The sequence below is a fragment of the Rhinichthys klamathensis genome, unplaced genomic scaffold, assembly GCF_029890125.1.
Source record: "Rhinichthys klamathensis goyatoka isolate OS25496 unplaced genomic scaffold, OSU_Roscu_1.1 h1tg000060l_1, whole genome shotgun sequence".
Taxonomy (NCBI): domain Eukaryota; kingdom Metazoa; phylum Chordata; class Actinopteri; order Cypriniformes; family Leuciscidae; genus Rhinichthys; species Rhinichthys klamathensis.
Genome location: NW_026606605.1, coordinates 1,826,819 through 1,846,241, shown reverse-complemented (window position 1 = coordinate 1,846,241; position 19,423 = coordinate 1,826,819). Strand labels below are relative to the sequence as shown.

The 19,423-nt window shown below is 36.6% G+C and overlaps 2 protein-coding genes across 2 annotated transcripts; one reads left to right on the top strand and one right to left on the bottom strand.

Moving 5' to 3' along the window:
* Nucleotides 1-1,319: 1,319 nt before the first annotated feature.
* Nucleotides 1,320-11,361, bottom strand: fkbp9 (FKBP prolyl isomerase 9). Its single transcript, XM_056249603.1, has 10 exons — nt 10,893-11,361; nt 9,567-9,712; nt 8,011-8,200; nt 5,816-5,961; nt 5,538-5,727; nt 5,316-5,461; nt 4,488-4,674; nt 4,220-4,365; nt 1,876-2,039; nt 1,320-1,777 (listed from the first exon to the last, which is right to left on the bottom strand). Exons 1-10 carry the CDS (start codon nt 11,093-11,095, stop codon nt 1,601-1,603), a joined length of 1,695 nt encoding a protein of 564 aa, XP_056105578.1. The 5' UTR covers nt 11,096-11,361; the 3' UTR covers nt 1,320-1,600.
* A 791-nt stretch (nt 11,362-12,152) lies between these two features.
* On the top strand, nt 12,153-18,031 carry crtap (cartilage associated protein). The gene is made up of 7 exons (XM_056249612.1): nt 12,153-12,687; nt 13,161-13,310; nt 14,168-14,339; nt 14,410-14,538; nt 16,440-16,585; nt 16,682-16,765; nt 17,662-18,031. The coding sequence occupies exons 1-7, from the start codon at nt 12,229-12,231 to the stop codon at nt 17,710-17,712; spliced, it is 1,191 nt and encodes a 396-aa protein (XP_056105587.1). The 5' UTR covers nt 12,153-12,228; the 3' UTR covers nt 17,713-18,031.
* The last annotated feature ends 1,392 nt before the right edge of the window (nt 18,032-19,423 follow it).

Sequence of the window (19,423 nt, the reverse complement as noted above, 5' to 3'; positions counted from 1 at the left end):
TCTCTCTCTCTCTCTCTCTCTCTCTCTCTCTCTCTCTCTCTCTCTCTCTCTCTCTCTCTTCTCTCTCTCTCTCTGTATATTTTTGTTGCATGAATATCTGAATATCTGCAAAATATCAAAAGAAAGAAGAGTTCTCGACTATTTAATTCTCGATTCATGCATGAATATGGGTAAGTTTAATTTAAAAAAAAAAAGAAACATTTTTAATGTTATGAATGGATTCAGAACGATCATCAAACCATAGATTTTGGTTTATATACTGTTTACTGTTTGATGATCACTTTATTTTAAATGTCCACAAGCAATGCTTTTAGCAACTCGTCGTCTGCTTCTTTTTCGCTTGTGTTTTGATCCGGAATTGACCGGAAATCATTGAGGAAAGTAATCTGATTACATACCTTGCATTACTTGTTGTAATGCGTTACCCCAACACTGGTCATTATAGTAGTAAAAAGCCTGGCTGTAATGACTTTTGTCTGATATTTATGGAAGTGATTTGGGGCACATTGGACAACTTGAAATCAAAGTTCAAATATACTTTTGTATAATGTGTGGATTTTATGTGAGAATAATGATGTGATGGTAATGACATTTCTCACTTTTTGGAGAAAAATCCATACACGACTGGACTTTTTAACACATCAAGTTATAGCTATCAGTTAATTAACTTTAAGCTTATAAAAATATCAAGAAATGGTTCATTTTTGAAGAAAGCTTAGCAAGGAGGGTTTTATAAATGCTTGACATGATGGTAATGATTTCAATTCAATTTTTGTTTTGTTTTCCAAGTGTCCGAACAATTTAGTAATGCTTTTTCCTTTTTTTTTTTATTCTTGGGGACAGAAAAGGTCCGTTTGTTTTCACGTTGTACTCATGTCTGTTACTGTCAGTTCCGGTTTGGAGTCTCTATCTCCTCACACCTACTAAACACACACTGACACACGTTCAGAGGATTACAAAAACACCGGGCAGACACAGACACTTAGACGCTCATGTTATTCTCAGGCATTGTTCATTGAGTCGTGTAGCGACTGTTTTAGTGCTATTCCTATTTGCTAAGGCTGAAAGAACATTATCAGGAACATAATCAGAATGGACATGATCAATCATGAAGAAAACATTCAAAGTTCAAAAAGCTTGCAAATATTATGCCTCGGATAACACACATATTGCATTTTAACATGTCAGTCCACAAGCTAAAACCCTAAATTATGTAACAAATGTTATGTTGAAGCTGCTCACCTTTTACCTAACTTCTGCTGGTCACTTATGAAAAGCAATATTTCTCAAGCTGTAATAAAATAGTAATTTAAGTAACATTTTGGGGGTTGGAATGTGTTTATTAAAGGGATTTTTTTTTACAAAGCAATGTTTTGCACATTTGTATCACTCAAGACTCTTACAAACATTCAAATACATGTACAAAAATCATATATAAACACAATTATGCACACTCATACAAGCACACACCTCTCAAACAAACATCTAAAGTCATCAACAGTGACACTTCACTGGCAAATCCAGTATCTTTATACCCCTCCCACTTATTATAATATTAAACCACACAACCAATCACAACCCTGTATCCCTGAGTCCAGCCTCATAGCTCATCATGAGTGACTTCATCTGCCTTGAGTTTAAACTCATCCTCTGTGATTCGTCCATCCTTGTTGCGGTCCTGGTTATCGTACATGTTCTCTATGATGCGTTTCGTTTCAAAACCTGGCGCAAGACGACCTTTGCCCTCTTCTACCTGCAGGAGGATGTAATCTGAAAACTGTATGGAAGGGACAGACAATAATAAAATTAACTTAATAAACATTTTGCAGATGTATTGGTGATACACAGCCAAACACACAGTCAAAAGCTGTATACCTCAGTGGAGTCCACTTGTGCGTCTTTGTTCTTGTCCATCTCACTGAAAAGATCAGGAGAGACATCGTTGTTCCACACAAACATGTAGCCGTCAGGAAGACCCTCCTCCATGTCCACCATCTCAACATCAAACACCAGCACAGCACTGCCAGGGACCTCTCCATCTGAGCAAACAAATGGTACTTAAAGTCACTATGAAATCAGAATGGACAATTCTTGTTTTTTTATGGAATATTGCAGTGATTTATCCGTGCACATCATTATTTTATTTCAAGTGTGCTCATAATCTTTAATCGAAATAACTTCCCCTTCCTCTTCCTCTTGCAGCATCTCTACTCTGATGATGCGTTTACTGGAGCGATTGGAGGGCAACCTGTCACTCACATGAGATCGACCAATAGCAACCCACGACCATCCAATCAATTCCCCATTGACAAAATCAAGTCCCGCCCTACATTTTTTCTTCACTTGGATCACAATGGGGAAGAAAAGACTAACGCATTTTCCATTTCACACCATCTTTAAAATTCTATATTTAACATTCTGGGAAATATACAGGTTTGAACTGTGTTTCTACACGTTGGTATAGAGTTGCAGTTTTAAGGGACCATGTGGACCATCCCTCTCATCATTAAATAATTAAAACATTAAAACAACATTAGTTGACTCACTAAATGACGGCTAATTCTTTTTTGATATTAGCTCATAAATCGTTTTTTTTAGCTGAGTAAGTTTGTAAGAATAATTTCCTTTGCTGGTGTCTGTTGGCTCCCTCTGGTGGGTCCATCACACATTGCAATAAAAAAAATCACAAAGCCAAAAGCTACAGCTAAGCATTATCCGACCGATTCTTAAAGCTGCAGTCCGTCATTTTTCCTCTTTGTCGCCATCTCTGTTCGAAATCTGCAATTGCAGTCATTCGCGGAATTATCAACTTTACGTGGGTTGTAGTTCAACACCCTCGAGACGGCACAGCGCGGATGAACACAGTGTTTGAGGAGAGTGTGCAGCTGTCAGTCACCGCGCCGATGTGGATATTGTCATTCAGAATCACAGATTATTCTTTTTGGAAGTATGACCAACATAATAATTTTCACCGGGAAATGTCATCTGAACTAGTAAGAAACATTCACTTTTGTTCTGGTTCTGACATTGCAGTAAATCGCGCTGATTAAATCTAACAATTGCTTATAAGTTATCATTTCACGCAAAACCGTGCAAAGTAGCTATACTATGTTCTCTAATTGTTAATGTTAACAACGTCAGCAAGCATTGCGTGACTACATCATGTAATGTCCTTCCGATATTATCCTTGTTTTCGCATGGGTCCGGTTGCAGTCTCTTTTTTTCTGTAGCCACTCCGAAGTCCGAACGAAGTCTTTTGCATGTTACAGCGGGTGAGTCTCTAGTTGTCACTGATGATGATCGTCGTTTGAACCTTTCTGGATCCGCCATCAAATTGATAAGTTTAATTATATCAAGTGCTGTGAGAAAAGGCTATAAATCTCTACCTCCAACATCCTCACACGCAATATAGCTTATACTAGCCGAGAGTCTTCTTTATGTGTACAGATGTGACGTAATGACGCAAAGACATGCTCGAATCTCCCGCGGAAATCCACCAGTACCACTAAAATTAAAAACATTATTACAAGCTTACCGTTTTGCATCGAGCTAAGGCAAGCAGATAGTTTTGAACACTGGCTGGTTATGTATTTTATCAAATATGTATTTTGGATAATTTTTAACCCAAAAAAAGCTACGGACAGCAGCTTTAAATAAATGATTCTTAAGAGTCGGTTCTTTTTAGTGAATAAAATACATTCAGCTCAAACAGTGGCTGCATCCAAAATCACATACTTCCCTACTATATTGTAGACAAAAAACAGTATGTGACAAAAGAAGTATGTTTGAATTCACAGTACTCATAAAAGAGTACCCGGATGACCGACTTCCTGCGAGATTCTGAGGTGTGCATATTATGATGGACACTTTACTATCCCATGAGGCCACGGGAGAGGATTTGTGAATGACAGTGAAGAGACGCCACTGACGCTGGTAGGTCACATGATAATAACAACATACATGATAAATATAGTACGTACAGATTACATTCATTACACAGATTCATACTATATAGAACATACTTTTTAGCAAAATAAGTACCTACTTGTAGTCCGATTCACAAGAAATGACTCTTATGAGTCGGCTCTTTTAATGAATCGTTCAAAAAGCTTCACAAATCTACTAGTAACGGTATCAGTCGGTCAAGTTCTTCACTGAATGAATTCAGAACTCAGAATGACCTTAGTGGAAATAATAATAATATAAATGTGTGTCTTACCAACTCCCCTCTCTCCATAGGCAAGGTGAGGTGGAATGACTAGGTTGCGCTTCTCTCCAACACACATTCCCGTTAGCCCTTGTTCCATGCCTAAAACCACCTGTCCGGACCCCAGAACCACATTATATGTCTTGCCAAAGGTGTGCCTGCATTAACACACAGACACAGAGGAAAACATCAGTTTAGATAAAAACATTAATAAAATAAATGCTTGTAATGTCAACTTCAAAAAACAAAATGCTATGCAAAATGTATAATTGCAACGCACGTGGAGCTGATGTTGGTGCCATCCATGAGAGTGGCGTTGTAGTGGTATTTGACAAAATCACCACTTTTTGCATTGTAGGTGCAGTTCTCTGGCTTCACACTGGTGATCACAACTGTATCAGATGGGTTATGGAAATCAATAATGTGGACATCAAACACCAGCACAGCTGAGCCAGGGATCTTAGTTCCTGTAGGAGGAAAAAGAAGAGATTCATACAAAGGTAAATGTTTGTTGTTGTTTGTTCACCTAGTCTTAAAGTGCCCTTATTATGCTATTTTAAAGGTTCTTGGTTTTGTTTTGGAGGTCTCCAACAGTAGGTTTACAAAAAACACTTTAATTGTCTCATAATATACATTGCAGCATCAGCTCTTTTCTCACAGTGTCTGAAACGGTTCGATAAAGGATTCGGCCTCTCTAAACCCGGCTTTCCGAGAGCCTCTGCTCTGATTGGTCAGATGGCCCAGTCTGCTGTGATTGGTCGACCGCTTACAGTGGATGTTGGAAACGAAACACCATTACCATATCTGAATTTCAGCTCTTCCTCAGCACTTGATACACAGTGATACGAACAGTAACAATGGTGTCGGTTTTACTGTATCAATTCGAGTCCAACTCCTTTCCTTTGGAAATGCATTAAAGTGTATTTGCTTTTGCAGCGCAGAAAACTGTCTTCTTGACATGTGGACAACAGTAACTCCATATATCGAGCACTTCGATCTTTGAAACTTTGCAGACCTGTTACATTCACAAACAGCTATATTACACACTGCATGAAAGGTAATATCCGAAAAAGCACTTTAAACAATAAAAAGGCAGATCAACACACACCTGTGCCCTCTTCTCCATACGCCAGGTGAGGTGGGATAACAACCCTCCTGCGCTCTCCAACACACACACCCAGGAGTCCTTGGTCCATTCCTGCGATCACATAGCCTTTACCGATGTAAGTGTCATATGTGCGATTCCTTGAGTAACTGAAACATAAACACAACTGTAAGCATAAGTGCACTGTGTATCACTTTAAGAAATGAAAGTGTGTAGGGTTTTTACCTGGAGTCAAAGAATGTGCCGTCCAGCAGGGATCCGTTATAATGATACCGCATGAAGTCTCCAACTTGACTCTTGCGTGGACAAGGATCTGGAAGGTTTTCCACCTGTACTGTGATTTCATCTTTGGGGTTATGAAGGTCCAGCAGAACCACATCAAACACCAGAGAGGCTTGAGCGGGGATGTCACTTCCTGTGAGAGGAGATAACGATGCTGTAATTCTTCATTTGAATGGACAAATACTGTTAGTTGTGTATATTACTAATAAAAGGACTCTCACCATCTCCATTCTCTCCATAGCCAAGGAAAGGTGGTATGGTGATGATGCGTTTTTCTCCCACACACATTCCCAAAAGCCCCTGGTCCATTCCCGCAATGAGCCAGCCAATCCCCACGTAAGTGTCATAGGTGCGCATACGTGTGTGACTGCAAATGAATCAGAAATACTCATCAGGAAAAAAATTACATAAATCTTTATTTTAATATTCTTGAAATGTATTACATAAAATAAGCAATAATTAGAAGCATGAAAATGGTTTTAACCTGTTTATGTCCAAAAAATTTATATTTCTATTTAATTTTTGGACATCTAAAATTATATATTTATAATTATAAATGATGTTATATTTATTTACAATTGTAACATATTCACATATATTCCATTTATTTACATTTGTGCATTATACAACAGTTCTGGTCCTCAAATGTGATTGGTCAAGCAGCGATCCAAGAGTGCTATAATATATTGCTTTTGTGTGTTTTAAAGAAGGGGTTTTCTATATTTTTTGATGCCATAGACCCACAATCATTATGTTCATACGAGGGACCCTCATCCTAAAATTTAAAAGGCAGCTATATAGTTTCATGTATGTATAAAGACCCAATTTATACTGAATGAAATAATATTATAAGTATGTGTAAAATATTATTTGGAAAATATTTTTTAAAAATTGTCTTACATATTTATTTTCTATTCACCGTAGTACTGTACTGTTAGATGTTTATTATTTATTTGAATCTAATATTTATTTAAATAAACAAATAAACCCTTGTTTTAGGCAGACTGTCATTGTAAACAGCGATTTTTCAGCGGCTCTTTCTGCATGTTACAGGATTACACCAATAGGTGGCGCCATGTGAATGATTAAATAGGTGTGTTTGAATTGAAGAGGAGCTGCGCAGACGATCAGTTTATGACATTAAAATACAGCGAGAGTGATTCGAAAGCATACAAGACCATCTATTCGTAACTTTGATGTCATACACCGATCGGTCTGCACAGCGCCGCTTCAAGTCGAACACACCTATTTAATCATTAACCGATTCGTTCAAAAACACTGAATCATTTAGGAACCTTTGCTATATATACTGTATGTGTATGTACAATGTGTACAGGTGAAACTCGAAAAATTAGAATATGGTGCAAAAGTTCATTTATTTCAGTAATTCAACTTAAAAGGTGAAACTAATATATTATATAGACTCATTACATGCAAAGTGAGATATTTCAAGCCTTTATTTGTTATAATTTTGATGATTATGGCTTACAGCTTATGAAAACCCCAAATTCAAAATTAGAATATTGTGAAAAGGTTTTCATATCTGTAAGCCATAATCATCAAAATTATAACAAATAAAGACTTGAAATATCTCTACTTTGCATGTAATGAGTCTATATAATATATTAGTTTCACCTTTTAAAGGGATACTCCACTTTTTTTGGAAATAGGCTCATTTTACAACTCCCCCAGAGTTAAACTGTTGAGTTTTACCGTTTTTGAATCCATTCAGCCGATCTCCGGTTCTGGCGGTACCACTTTTAGCATAGCTTAGCATACATCATTGAAGTGGACAAGACCATTAGCATTTCTAAAAAAAAAATGACCAAAGTGTTTCGATATTTTTCCTATTTAAAACGTGAGTCTTCTGTAGTTACATCGTGCACTAAGACCGACGGAAAATGTAAAGTTGCGATTTTCTAGGCTGATATGGCTAGGAACTATACTCTCATTCCTGCGTAATAATCAAGAAACTTTACTGCCGTACCATGAGTGCAGCAGGCGTAATGATACGACGCAGCGCCTGAAAATAGTCCCCAGCTGCGTCATATCATTACGCCTGCTGCACGACGTAACTACAGAAGAGTCAAGTTTAAATAGGAAAAATATCGAAACTCTTTGGTCATTTTTTTATGAGAAATGCTAATGGTCTTGTCCACTTCAATGATGTATGCTAAGCTATGCTAAAAGTGGTACCGCCAGAACCGGAGATCGGCTGAATGGATTCAAAAACGGTAAAACTCAACAGTTTAACTCTGGGGGAGTTGTAAAATGAGCCTATTTCCAAAAAAAAGTGGAGTATCCCTTTAAGTTGAATTACTGAAATAAATGAACTTTTGCACCATATTCTAATTTTTAGAGTTTCACCTGTATATACGTATCTATTTTTTATTTTTGTGAGGTCCACATGACTCACCTGGAGTCGAACAGCGTGCCATCGAGCAGAGTACCATTGTAGTGGTAGCGGATATAATCTGACACTTCCACAGTGCGGTTACAGCTCTCGGGCTTGAAGTAGGTCTTTATCTGCACCTTGTCCTCTGCGTTCCAGATGTCTAACATCAGCACATCAAAGTGAAGGATGGAATCTGCGGGGATGATGTCACCTGACAGGAAATGACACAAAATACTTTGAGGAATAAAGTCAAACAAGCTTTGCAGCTTTGAAACCTGGCCATCTATTTAAAGCGCGACTAAAGCAAGACAATAAATGCTTTAGTCTTTGTGTTTACTATAAAGACTTCATTATTAGTTTTCGTTTGGCAGGGAAAGTGTATTGTGTAGCCTATGTTTCACGGGAAGAGCTTTTGTGATGATGAGATATATAATAATATAGTCTTACATCAGAAGATTTCTAAAGGATCATGTTACACTGAAAACTGACTGCTGAAAATTCAGCTTTGCATCACAGGAATAAATAACATTAGTTCATGTATTAATAATGAATATGAACTAAGACTGAGAAATACATTTATTACAGTACTTATTCATCTTTGTTAATGTTGGTTAAGCAAAATAGTTAATTGTTTGTTCATGTGTTAGTTCACAGTGCATTAACTAACGTTAAAAAATACAACTTTTGATTTTAATAATGTATTAGTAAATGATGAAATTAACATGAACTAAGATTAAAAAATGCAGTAGAATTATTGTTCATGCTTACTTCATCTTAATAAGTAAGTGTTACCAATTACATTTTGAAATATAGTAGTAGCTAAAAGTGATGTCTGGAGGGGATATTTGTTAGTTTTTTTAATTACCCTACAAGTTCGATTAAACCATCAAAATATGAGGGAAATATTTAATATATATATATTTTAAATATGTTAAATATGAGGGAAGAACAAAACACTAAACTTGGTTAAGGTTTTTATCTGATGAAAGGTTTCATTTTACTATGCAAAAAAAAAAAGCTCAGGAAAAAGCATCGACTACAACAAAATCAGTTATTAATATTTTGTTGTTTCTCTTGTTTTGCATGTGTTCATAATTTCTTTGTATGACAGCCTGGCCAAAAATGATGTCCCCTCAATTTGGCCCGTTTCACTGTGTTATAAAAACCACAAAAACCACACAAAAAAACACAATTGACTCTGGTATATGTGCAGTTAATTCTACACATCTGTTTGTGTTTCATGCAGCCGAATTGGCCAGACATACACACACCATCTCCACAACTAGTTCTGACAAGCGCACATGGTTCAACATTCCTCTTCGGATCACTCCCCTTGGGAATTCACACCCCCATCCGTTCAACTTCCCCCCTTTCTCTCTCTCCACCGCGAGATCCCATGCTCCCGTGACTCAGCAGGAGTGCAGGAGAATCATGGGAATTGTAGGTCTCTGTAAGTTTGTGCTTATTCACATGCAAATGTGCTGATGGCATCTACACCGACAGACATCTAAATGACAAATAATTGCATTCATGCATGAAGTGGTAAACAGAGAACTGTGATTTGAAAGTGTGTTTACCATAGCCGTCCTTTCCGTAGGCAAGCTGTGGAGGGATTTTGATCATCCATCGTTCATTTACACACATGCCCACTAAAGCTTTGTCCATCCCAGCGATCAGCTTCTTCTGGCCAACAAACACATTATAGGTGGTGCCACGGTCATAACTGCAAACACACACATAAACAAACATGTATTATACCACAAAATACTTTTCTTAGTAATCATTTTGGTGTTATTTTACAGTAAAAACATAGAATCTGGATATCTATTCTTGAGAAGCATACTTTTATAAGATATTAAGAATTTATGGATACACTTTATTTTAAGATGACGTAATTACACTGTACTACTTACTCAAATAAGTACGGAGTAATATTAAATAACTACATGTATTACTATAGGTTAGGCTCTAACTCTAACCCTAGGTTAACCAATTTTCAACTTTTTTATAATTTATACAAGATTCATCTAATTTTAAGTCACTTTAATGTAATTTAAGTTGAAATGACTTAAATATATATATATATATATATATATATATATATATATATATATATATACTGTAAAGAAATAAGTTGTTGTCTTAAATTTGTAAGTGCAATTAACTTGTATGTACCGGTATGTGTGTATATATATATATATATATCACTGTATAAAATATAAATATATATGTTTAAGTCATTTCAACTTAAATTACATTAAAGTGACTTAAAATTAGAACAATCTTGTATAAATTATAAAAAAAAGTTAAAAATAGCTTAACTTAATTTGATGAGTAAAAGCATTGGAAAAACATTACCTGATCATATATTAATATATTTTGATCATATATATTTATATTTTATATAGTGATATATATATATATACACACACATACATGTATACAAGTTGATTGCACTTAAAAATTTAAGACAACTTATTTTTTTACAGTATATATATATATATACTGTATGTACACATACTATATATACATATAACTTTATTTACACTTTTCATTTAGATGTACCTTTAAAAAGATGTAAATTATCTTGCCCATCACTCATTCATTCGTTCACTCACTCACTCACGTACACATTCCTTCATTGGTTCACTCAGACACGTATTCATTCATCCATTCATTCTATAGACTATTGCAATTTGCAAATGTAAACTTGTTTTAAATCAATTGTAAATGTTTAGGATGTGCTTTGCAGAAGTAAATGTTCACTATGGTAGGCCTAAATGAGCAAGTCACAGTAGATCTGCTCTGCCTGCGTGGCTGTAGTAAACCTCCAGACGCAAATGGCTTCAGGCCAGGTGAGAAGATGAAGAACAATGGAGGGCAACCATGCATTTTGAACTAACCTGGAGTCAAACTTCTTTCCATCAGGGAACATGCCGATGTAATGATAACGAACAAAGTCTCCTGACTTGACCAGGCGGTCGCAGCGTTCCGGAGTGAACGTCTTCTCAATAACGATGTCATCTAACGGTACCGGCGGCGGGTTGCACGCCACTAACGTAACTAGGACAGCCAGGAGAATCATTTGCACCGTTAATCGTTTCATCTTCCGTTGTTTTTCGCTAAGGACTGGTTTGCTGCGTTCGCGCGCTGCAGCAGAGTCTCCTCGATCCCTCTCGAGCACTGTAGATGAAACGGGGAGTGTGTAGACGTGGTGGACGCCGGATCCTCAAACTCGCTCTAACTTCTTCTTCTTTTGCCCACGGTGTCACTTTACATGGAGAACGCGCAGGAAAGAGCTCCGTTTTGCAGGGAAAAGCGGAAACGCAGGCCTGGAGGCTGGAATGTTTTCTACGTGGCACAGAGATGGGCGGCTCGCGCTTTATGAGACTGTAATTATAGAGGGACCATAATGCAGCGCAACAGGCGTTTCAGATCAGATACTCACATGCCCCCCTAATGCTGTGAAGCAGTTTTTGATAAATGTAATGTTATAAAATATCAGGAACAATATAAAACGCATCTTTTCACTTTAGGAAGTTTCATTTTAAGGGTTTTCCCCACTTGTTTAACCTATTAAATCCCAATCATTAAAAAAAAAAAAAAATCCCAAAAAGTGGGCACATAATGTGTACAGAGTAATGAAACAAACTTTCTTTTTCGTTTCACAAAAGTTAGTGTAATTATGTTTTATTTCTGGTCACAACTGCTGGAAAAATATAGGCCTATATATATATATCATATTGCCTAAGACCAATAAAAAGTTGCAAACAATGTGTGTGTGGTCCTGGTAACCATCATTATGTTAATAAAATGTCTGAAATCCTTGTCCTTGTGGGGACATTTTTAGGTCCCCATGGGTAACGTTAGGTTTAGTGTAAGGGGAGAAAATATAGGCTACAGTTTGTACAGTATAACAATCATTATGTCTATGGAAAGTCCACATAAAACATGAAAACACAACATGTGTGTGTGAGAGTGAGTGTGTGACTATTTACAGCAGGCAGCAAGACAGTATGTGAACTATGTGTAAAATAAACTCTTTAGACCCTAAAGTAAATGTTGGCCACAGATGTTACTGAAGGCTTAGATGAATAAATATTTGTTAGTAAATCACTGTAGTGTTTTTAGCTGCTTGGGGGAAGGGAGCGCGCTGACGGATTTTGGGGACGTGGAGAGTCTGCGGGCGGGTCTTGTTCTCTCCCACCCCTGCGTACTTTGGGATTCCCATACGGGACCATGGCCTCCTCATCGCACTGCCTGAGGCTCGCATTTCTTTTATTCTGCTTTTCTTTTTGCGTTCTTGCACAGTATGAGAAATACAACTTTCGCAGTTTCCCACGGCACGAGCTCATGCCCCTGGACTCTGCGTACCGGCACGCTTTAGACCAGTACAGCGAGGAGAAGTGGCCCGAGAGCGTGGAGTTTCTGGAGGTGAGTCTCCGGCTGTACCGACTGCTCCGGGACAGCGAGGCCTTCTGTAACCTGAACTGCAGCACGGTACGACTCGACGACGAGACCCGCTTCAGCGACTTCCCCGAGCTACACGCGTTCGGTAACGTGATGAGGCGAGCGCAGTGTCTGAAGCGATGCAAACAGGGTTTACCTGCCTTCAGACAGACGCTCCCCAGCAGAGAAACCATCGAGGAGTTCGAGAAACGGGAACCCTACAAGTACCTGCAGTTTGCTTACTTCAAAGTAAGTCATTAACGTTCACTCATTGCATTAACAATGCGAGAATGAGGTTAAAAGTTGGTGCTTTGTAATACTGTACCATAGTATTACATAATTGGACTGTAGAGAATGTCACCATGGTATTTAACACGTACGTACCATGTTATTTTTGTAGTTTCTTTGAATCATGCACCATAGTATATCAAAATACATTGTATTTCAAAGTACTTCATAGAATATTACCATGGGACATGAGCAAATATCCATGATATTACCATGATACCAAGTGCATAAACATTGTATTACCATTGTTTTTATAATACTTTTTTTGTATGTGTATATAGTATAACATAGTAATAGACAATGGTACTGAATGTTTACCTTATGTACCATGGTACATTTTCAAAGTACATGGTATTTCAAAGTACTTATTGGAATAGTTGGCCTATATGGTCTATACTATGTCTGACCAAATTGGTTATTATAAATTGTTCCAGAGTGAAAATTTGGCCAAAGCTGTATCTGCAGCGCACACTTTCCTGCTAAAGCATCCTGATGACGAGATGATGCAGAGGAACATGAACTATTACAAGAGCTTACCTGGAGCAGAGGAACATATGAAAGACCTGGAGACCAAATCATATGAGGTGAGACTGAGACCCCACACATAAAACAGTGTTTAAGGGGCGATCAAGTCCTCATATTAAAGTCGGCATGAAACGGAAGTTGCGGTAGACTTTTCTATTGTGATGTATATTCGAGTGAATTGGCTTGTCGAACAAGAACAACTCTTAAGATCAGCTGCCATTAGAGAAAAAGGGCGTTAAAACAAATTCTAAGAAATACTGAAATTCATGTTAATTTTTAAATTCAACTTTTCATTCAAGTATGCTGATAATATTATTTATAATGGGAAAAAAACCCATTTAACTCCAAATAACTCTAGGGTCAGTAAAATTAATAAATTATTTTATTCAGCAAAGACATTAAATATATATAAAAAATATCAATAAAGACGTATAATTTTACAAAAGTTTTCTATAAAAAAAAATGAAATCTTTCTTTTCATCAAAGAATCCTGAAAAAAATGTATCACGGTTTCCACACAAATATTAAGCTGCACAAGTTTTCAACATTGATAATAATAATAATAATAAATGTTTTTAAGCAGCAAATCAGCATATAAGAATGATTTCTGAAGGATCATGTGGCAATGAAGACTGGAGTACTGATGCTAAAATTAAATTGCAATAATTTACAATATTACTGTCAGATAAATGCATATAAATGCAGCCTTGGTGAGCGTAAGAGACTTTCAAAAACATTTAAAAATCTCACGAACCCCATACTTTTAAACAGTAAAATGCATATCTCTAAAAATGTAATATATACAGTATGTGCAATCCAAGCTCAGGGAAATGCACACAATTGTGATACGCCTGTTGAATGTAATAAGTGTTGTAGTTTACAGCTGCACTCATGCTTCAAGGTTCTTCTCCTCCAGTCTCTGTTCATTCGGGCCGTGCGGGCGTATAACGGAGACAACTTCAGAACATCAGTGTCAGATATGGAGTTGGCAATGAGAGACTTCTTCAAGGTGTATGACGAGTGCATCGCAGCGTCAGAGGGATCCAGACAGATCAGAGACTTTAAAGACTTTTACCCGTCCATCGCAGGTTTGCTCTCGTCATCTCTGCCCTCGCCATCCTTCAGCGGAACCGCTTTAACATGTTTCTCTTTCTTTAGATCATTACACTGAGGTTCTGGAGAGGAAGGTTCGCTGTGAGAGCGAGCTCACGCCGGTCGTAGGTGGATTTGTTGTTGACAAATTTGTGGCAACCATGTACCACTATCTCCAGTTTGCTTATTATAAACGTAAGTCTGGAAAGTCCTCTATTTAAAGGGGTCATATAATGCCATTTTTGTACAAGCTAATATGATTCTTTAGGGTCTAAATTAAAAGTTTGTAATATACTTTAATTAAAAATTCTGATTAGTATTGTAAGAAAACACTTATTTTACTTGGTCAAAAACAGCTCTGTTTTCAGCACGCCGTTTCAGTGCATATGACTTTAAATGATAATGAGCTTTGCTCACCCCGTCTCTCTGTTCTGTGCGTACACCGTTTGTAACACAATAACACAATAACCATAACGCGTTGTTCAGTATAAACGTGGGATTATGAATTATATTGAGAACGTCATACATAGAAAACATGCCGTAATGTATCCTGAGTGTAAACCTTAGACGCATTCATTGTGAAGCGTGCAGCTAGCGATTTGCAAAGATTAATATATTAATATAAAGTTTAATAAAACGTTACACTCACTTCAGTTGTTCTAGAGGTTCAGCAGGAACATCAATAGCTGGTACCGATCCTTTATTCATGTGCAGCTTCTTAGGAAAACCAGCTTTATACTGACCCTTGTTTATAAAGCAGTCTGCTGAGAAATGATTCGCGCAAACATGAGAGCATTGACGTTGCTCGTGGGGAATATTCCCTTCGAAAACAAACTCAGCCACTGCGTCTTCAGCGGTTCGGATTCAGGAACATTAAAATGACTGTGTTCGTTATTACACCCAAGAACAGAACACCACAATCGCTTAGACGCCATTCTGCTCATAGACAGTGCTCCAGCATATCAACAATGAGCGCGCCGGTCCGCGCAGACTATGATTGACAGCTGGCTCACGAGCGAGGGCGGGTCTGTGTTGAAACGCTTCTGTCAATCAACAATCGTGGGAGGGGCTTCCGAGCGTGTGACGTCACACGGTCGAACGGCTTGATTTGAGGCAGGGGAAAACATATAAGGAGATTAAAACAAAAACACTGGATGGATTTGTATCATTTTATGATGGTTGTGTACAGGCACTGCCAACACACATTTCAGTACAATCAACTTGTAAAAGTGCATGTATCATTATATGACCCCTTTAAACTACATATGTGTGGCATCTGTCAGGAGGTAGGCTAAAGCACACGAGACAGAGTAGCGAACAAATTTCATCCGTCTTGTTTACTCACACACACTACGCCATTACACTCGTGAACACAACAATATGTGAACCATGAATGTGAAAAACGTACACACATTCTACCGTTCAAAACTTTGGGGTCAGTAAGAATATTTAATGTTTTTAATGAAAGATGTCTCTAATGCTCACCAAGATTGCATTTATTTGACCAAAAACATAGTGAAACAGTAATATTGTGACATATAATTACAGATATTATATTTCAGCAACACAATAAGGTTTTATTTGTTAACGCTAGTTATCATGAACTAACAATAAAAATACTTCTACATCATTTATTAATAATAGCTAATGTTAATTTCAACATTTAATAATATATTTTTAAGATCAAAGGTTGTGTCTGTTGACATTAGTTAATGCACTGTGAACTAACATGAACATTTTATTCCTGTGATCAAAGCTGGATTTTCAGCATCATTACTCCAGTCTTCAGTGTCACATGATCCTTCAGAAATCAATCTAATATGATGATTTACTACTCAAGAAACATTTCTGATTATCAATGTTGAAAACATTTTTTTTTAATAGAAAGTTCAAAAGAACAGCATTTACTTTAAAATAGAATTTTTTGTAACATAAATGGATTATAAATGTATTTACTATCACTTTTGATCAACGAAATGCATTCTTGCTGAATATAAGGATTAGTTTTCTTTTTATAAAACCTTACTGACCCCAAACTTTTGATAGACAGTCAGTGTGTGTGTATATAAATGTTTCTCTCCTTCATTCTCGTTCAGTGAATGATCTGAAGAACGCAGTGCCGTGTGTGTCCAGCTATATGCTCTTTGACCCCAGTGATGAGGTGATGAAGAATAATGTGGAGTATTATCGTTACCACAAAGAGAAATTTGGCCTCAGTGATGAGGACTTCTTGCCTAGAGTGGTAGGTGTCTCACATCAATGAGAAATAATGTATAAAACACATGTACTTACCTTTTAATGTGAGGAGTTGTAATGATAATGCACACTCGCATGACAGGAGGCAGTTCGGTACCACAATCAGACGACGCTTCAGATGCAGATGCTGGAGTTCGCCAAACAGAAGTTCCTGTCGGATGATGAGGTGAGAGCTGAGAGTATTTGGTTGGCTTGTTGTTTTACAAATATTCATAGTTCTGACTGCATATATTGCTAGTTTTGTCCACTAGGGTGCGCACTGTGCTCACTGATTCACCAGAGCAGCGACACTCCGCCCTCTAGTGGCCGAGCCAGCAAATCTTTAAACGCTTAACAGTGTTATTTTAGTACCATTGAGATACTATTGTGGGGTTTTTTTTAATACTTGAAATTAGTTTTTTCCCGTATTCATTTTAATTTTAGTTAAAGTTTTAGAAATTTTGTTGTTTATTTTTGTTATTTTTATTAGTTATTTTAATATGTTTTTATTCATTTTTATTTCAATTTTTGTCTTAGCTGTTTTAGTACATCAAGTTAAAATAAATTAAAATGAGAAATGTTGCTTTAGCAATTAGCTAAAATAAAAAAAGGTTTTGGAAAAACTTTACTTAAAGCCTTTATATATGCTTATAAAAGTATTTTAATGCATTAATTATGCCTTGTAATCCACCTTATGATGCGTCGTATGGTCTCATGAATAATTGTAACCACAACATTATAATACTTATCTATTTATTGTTATGAAAGTAACACTTTAGAAAGTATATACTTTATATACATATATACTTTAGAAAGTATAATGCATTAAAACACAGGAGAAACAACCAATTTCAGAAGTAACAATGAATCTGCAAATATTATAATGCATTTTAACTTTGGTTACAATTATACACATAATAAAAAAGTTTAAATTAAAGTGTTAGCAAAGATTTTAATATTTTATTTTATTTCAAGTAACTGTTTATGTCTTTAATATCTAGTGCAGTTATTGCAGCTTATATTTTAAAATAAACACTGTTCTCTCTCTCTAACTCTTCCTCCAACCATTTGTTTTTCTTTCAGGATGAAGTCTTAGAGTTTCTTGATGAATTTCTTGATTCTGAGGATAAATAAAAGATTGTAATTGCTCTGAATAAAAACAAAACATTTTATCTTGAAAAGGCCATAAAGGTATTCTCAATCCTGTACTTTTTTTGGTCCTTGTATTTATTTAGGGGTTGGTGATTGGAAGTGATTTTTATTTTAATGATCTCTGTACTAAAATATGTACTTATACATAACATGTAAGTACAGATTTTACACATGCACCACAATCAAAAAGATAATAAATCTGAATCTCAGTCCCTGTCAACTTACTGTATCTAAGAGAAATGTTGTGTTTTTATTTTGTTGGTTGGATTGTTTTAATAAAGATTGTTTTATATTGATCTGATCCAGTTGGAATACCATGTTAAGGGAAGATGTCCAGGAAGACTTGAGGCACAAGAACCAGTTGAACACTGAAAATGTTGTATTTTTCCATAATAAATAATGTGGAAGAAAATCCTTACACTCAAAACGTTTGTAATGCCTTGGAATAATGGTTAAATCTATCAATAATTTTCTATATCTATATAGTTTTACAGGAACACTATAACTTTCGGCCCTCTAGTGTTTAAAAAAACTGCATGCATTTTGCAGAAGAACATTGTTTTGGTTGTGCTTCGACTGTGTGGATGAATATGGTTATCCTTCTGCTTATTAAATATTCACTATATGTTTAAGAGATATAACCAGTTCAGATGGAAATGATCTCAAGCTAACTTTAAAGGGATAGTTCACTTTGAAATTTATTTTTGGTATGTTTTAGCTTACCTCAAGGGCATCCAAGATGTAGATGTCTTTGTTTCCGCAGTAGTTTCAATTTTGATATTTTTAGGTCAAACCGTTCTTGTCTGTCAGTCATATAATGCAGGTATATGGGGTCCACCTCAAAGAGCATACACAGAGAAGTCCAAATTAAACATGATTTAATGACTCATAAATGTAAGTACACATTGATGGCCTAAGACACGAAACGAGCGGTTTGTGTGAGAAAACGAACAGTATTTATATCGTTTTTACCTCTTGTAACCACAGCCACGTCCAAGTGATCTGATCTTTTCCGGAAAGCGCCGGAAGTGATCTCTCGTGCGTGTGTACGTCACTCACAGAACAGAGATTGTAGGTAAGACGGCTAATTAAAATGGTACTAATTTGCGCTTATCAGGAATGTTTAAACCGTCGTAAAAGAAAACAATTTAAAAAATAAATAATAAAACAATTGTAGGCCTATGAGTGACGTACACGCGCGAGAGATCACTTCCGGCGCTTGCCGGAAAAGACCGAAGCGCCGGCGCCCTCAGATCACTTGGACGTGGCTGTGTTTACAAGAGGTATAAACGATATAAATACTGTTCGTTTTCTCACACAAACCGCTCGTTTCGTGTCTTAGGCCATCAATGTGTACTTACATTTACGAGTCATTAAATCATGTTTAATTTGGACTTCTCTGTGCATGCTCTTTGAGGTGGACCCCATATACCTGCATTATATGACTGACAGACAAGAACGGTTTGACCTAAAAATATCAAATTGAAACTACTGCGGAAACAAAGACACCTACATCTTGGATGCCCTTGAGGTAAGCTAAAACATATCAAAAATGTATTTCAAAGTGAACTATCCCTTTAAGCTCTTGAGTTTAGCACTTTTTTGGTTATGCCAAGCCTCACACAGTCTGTACCAAATGTTAACACTAATATGTAGTTGATATCTTCTCAAATATTCACTTGGCTTTTTTTTT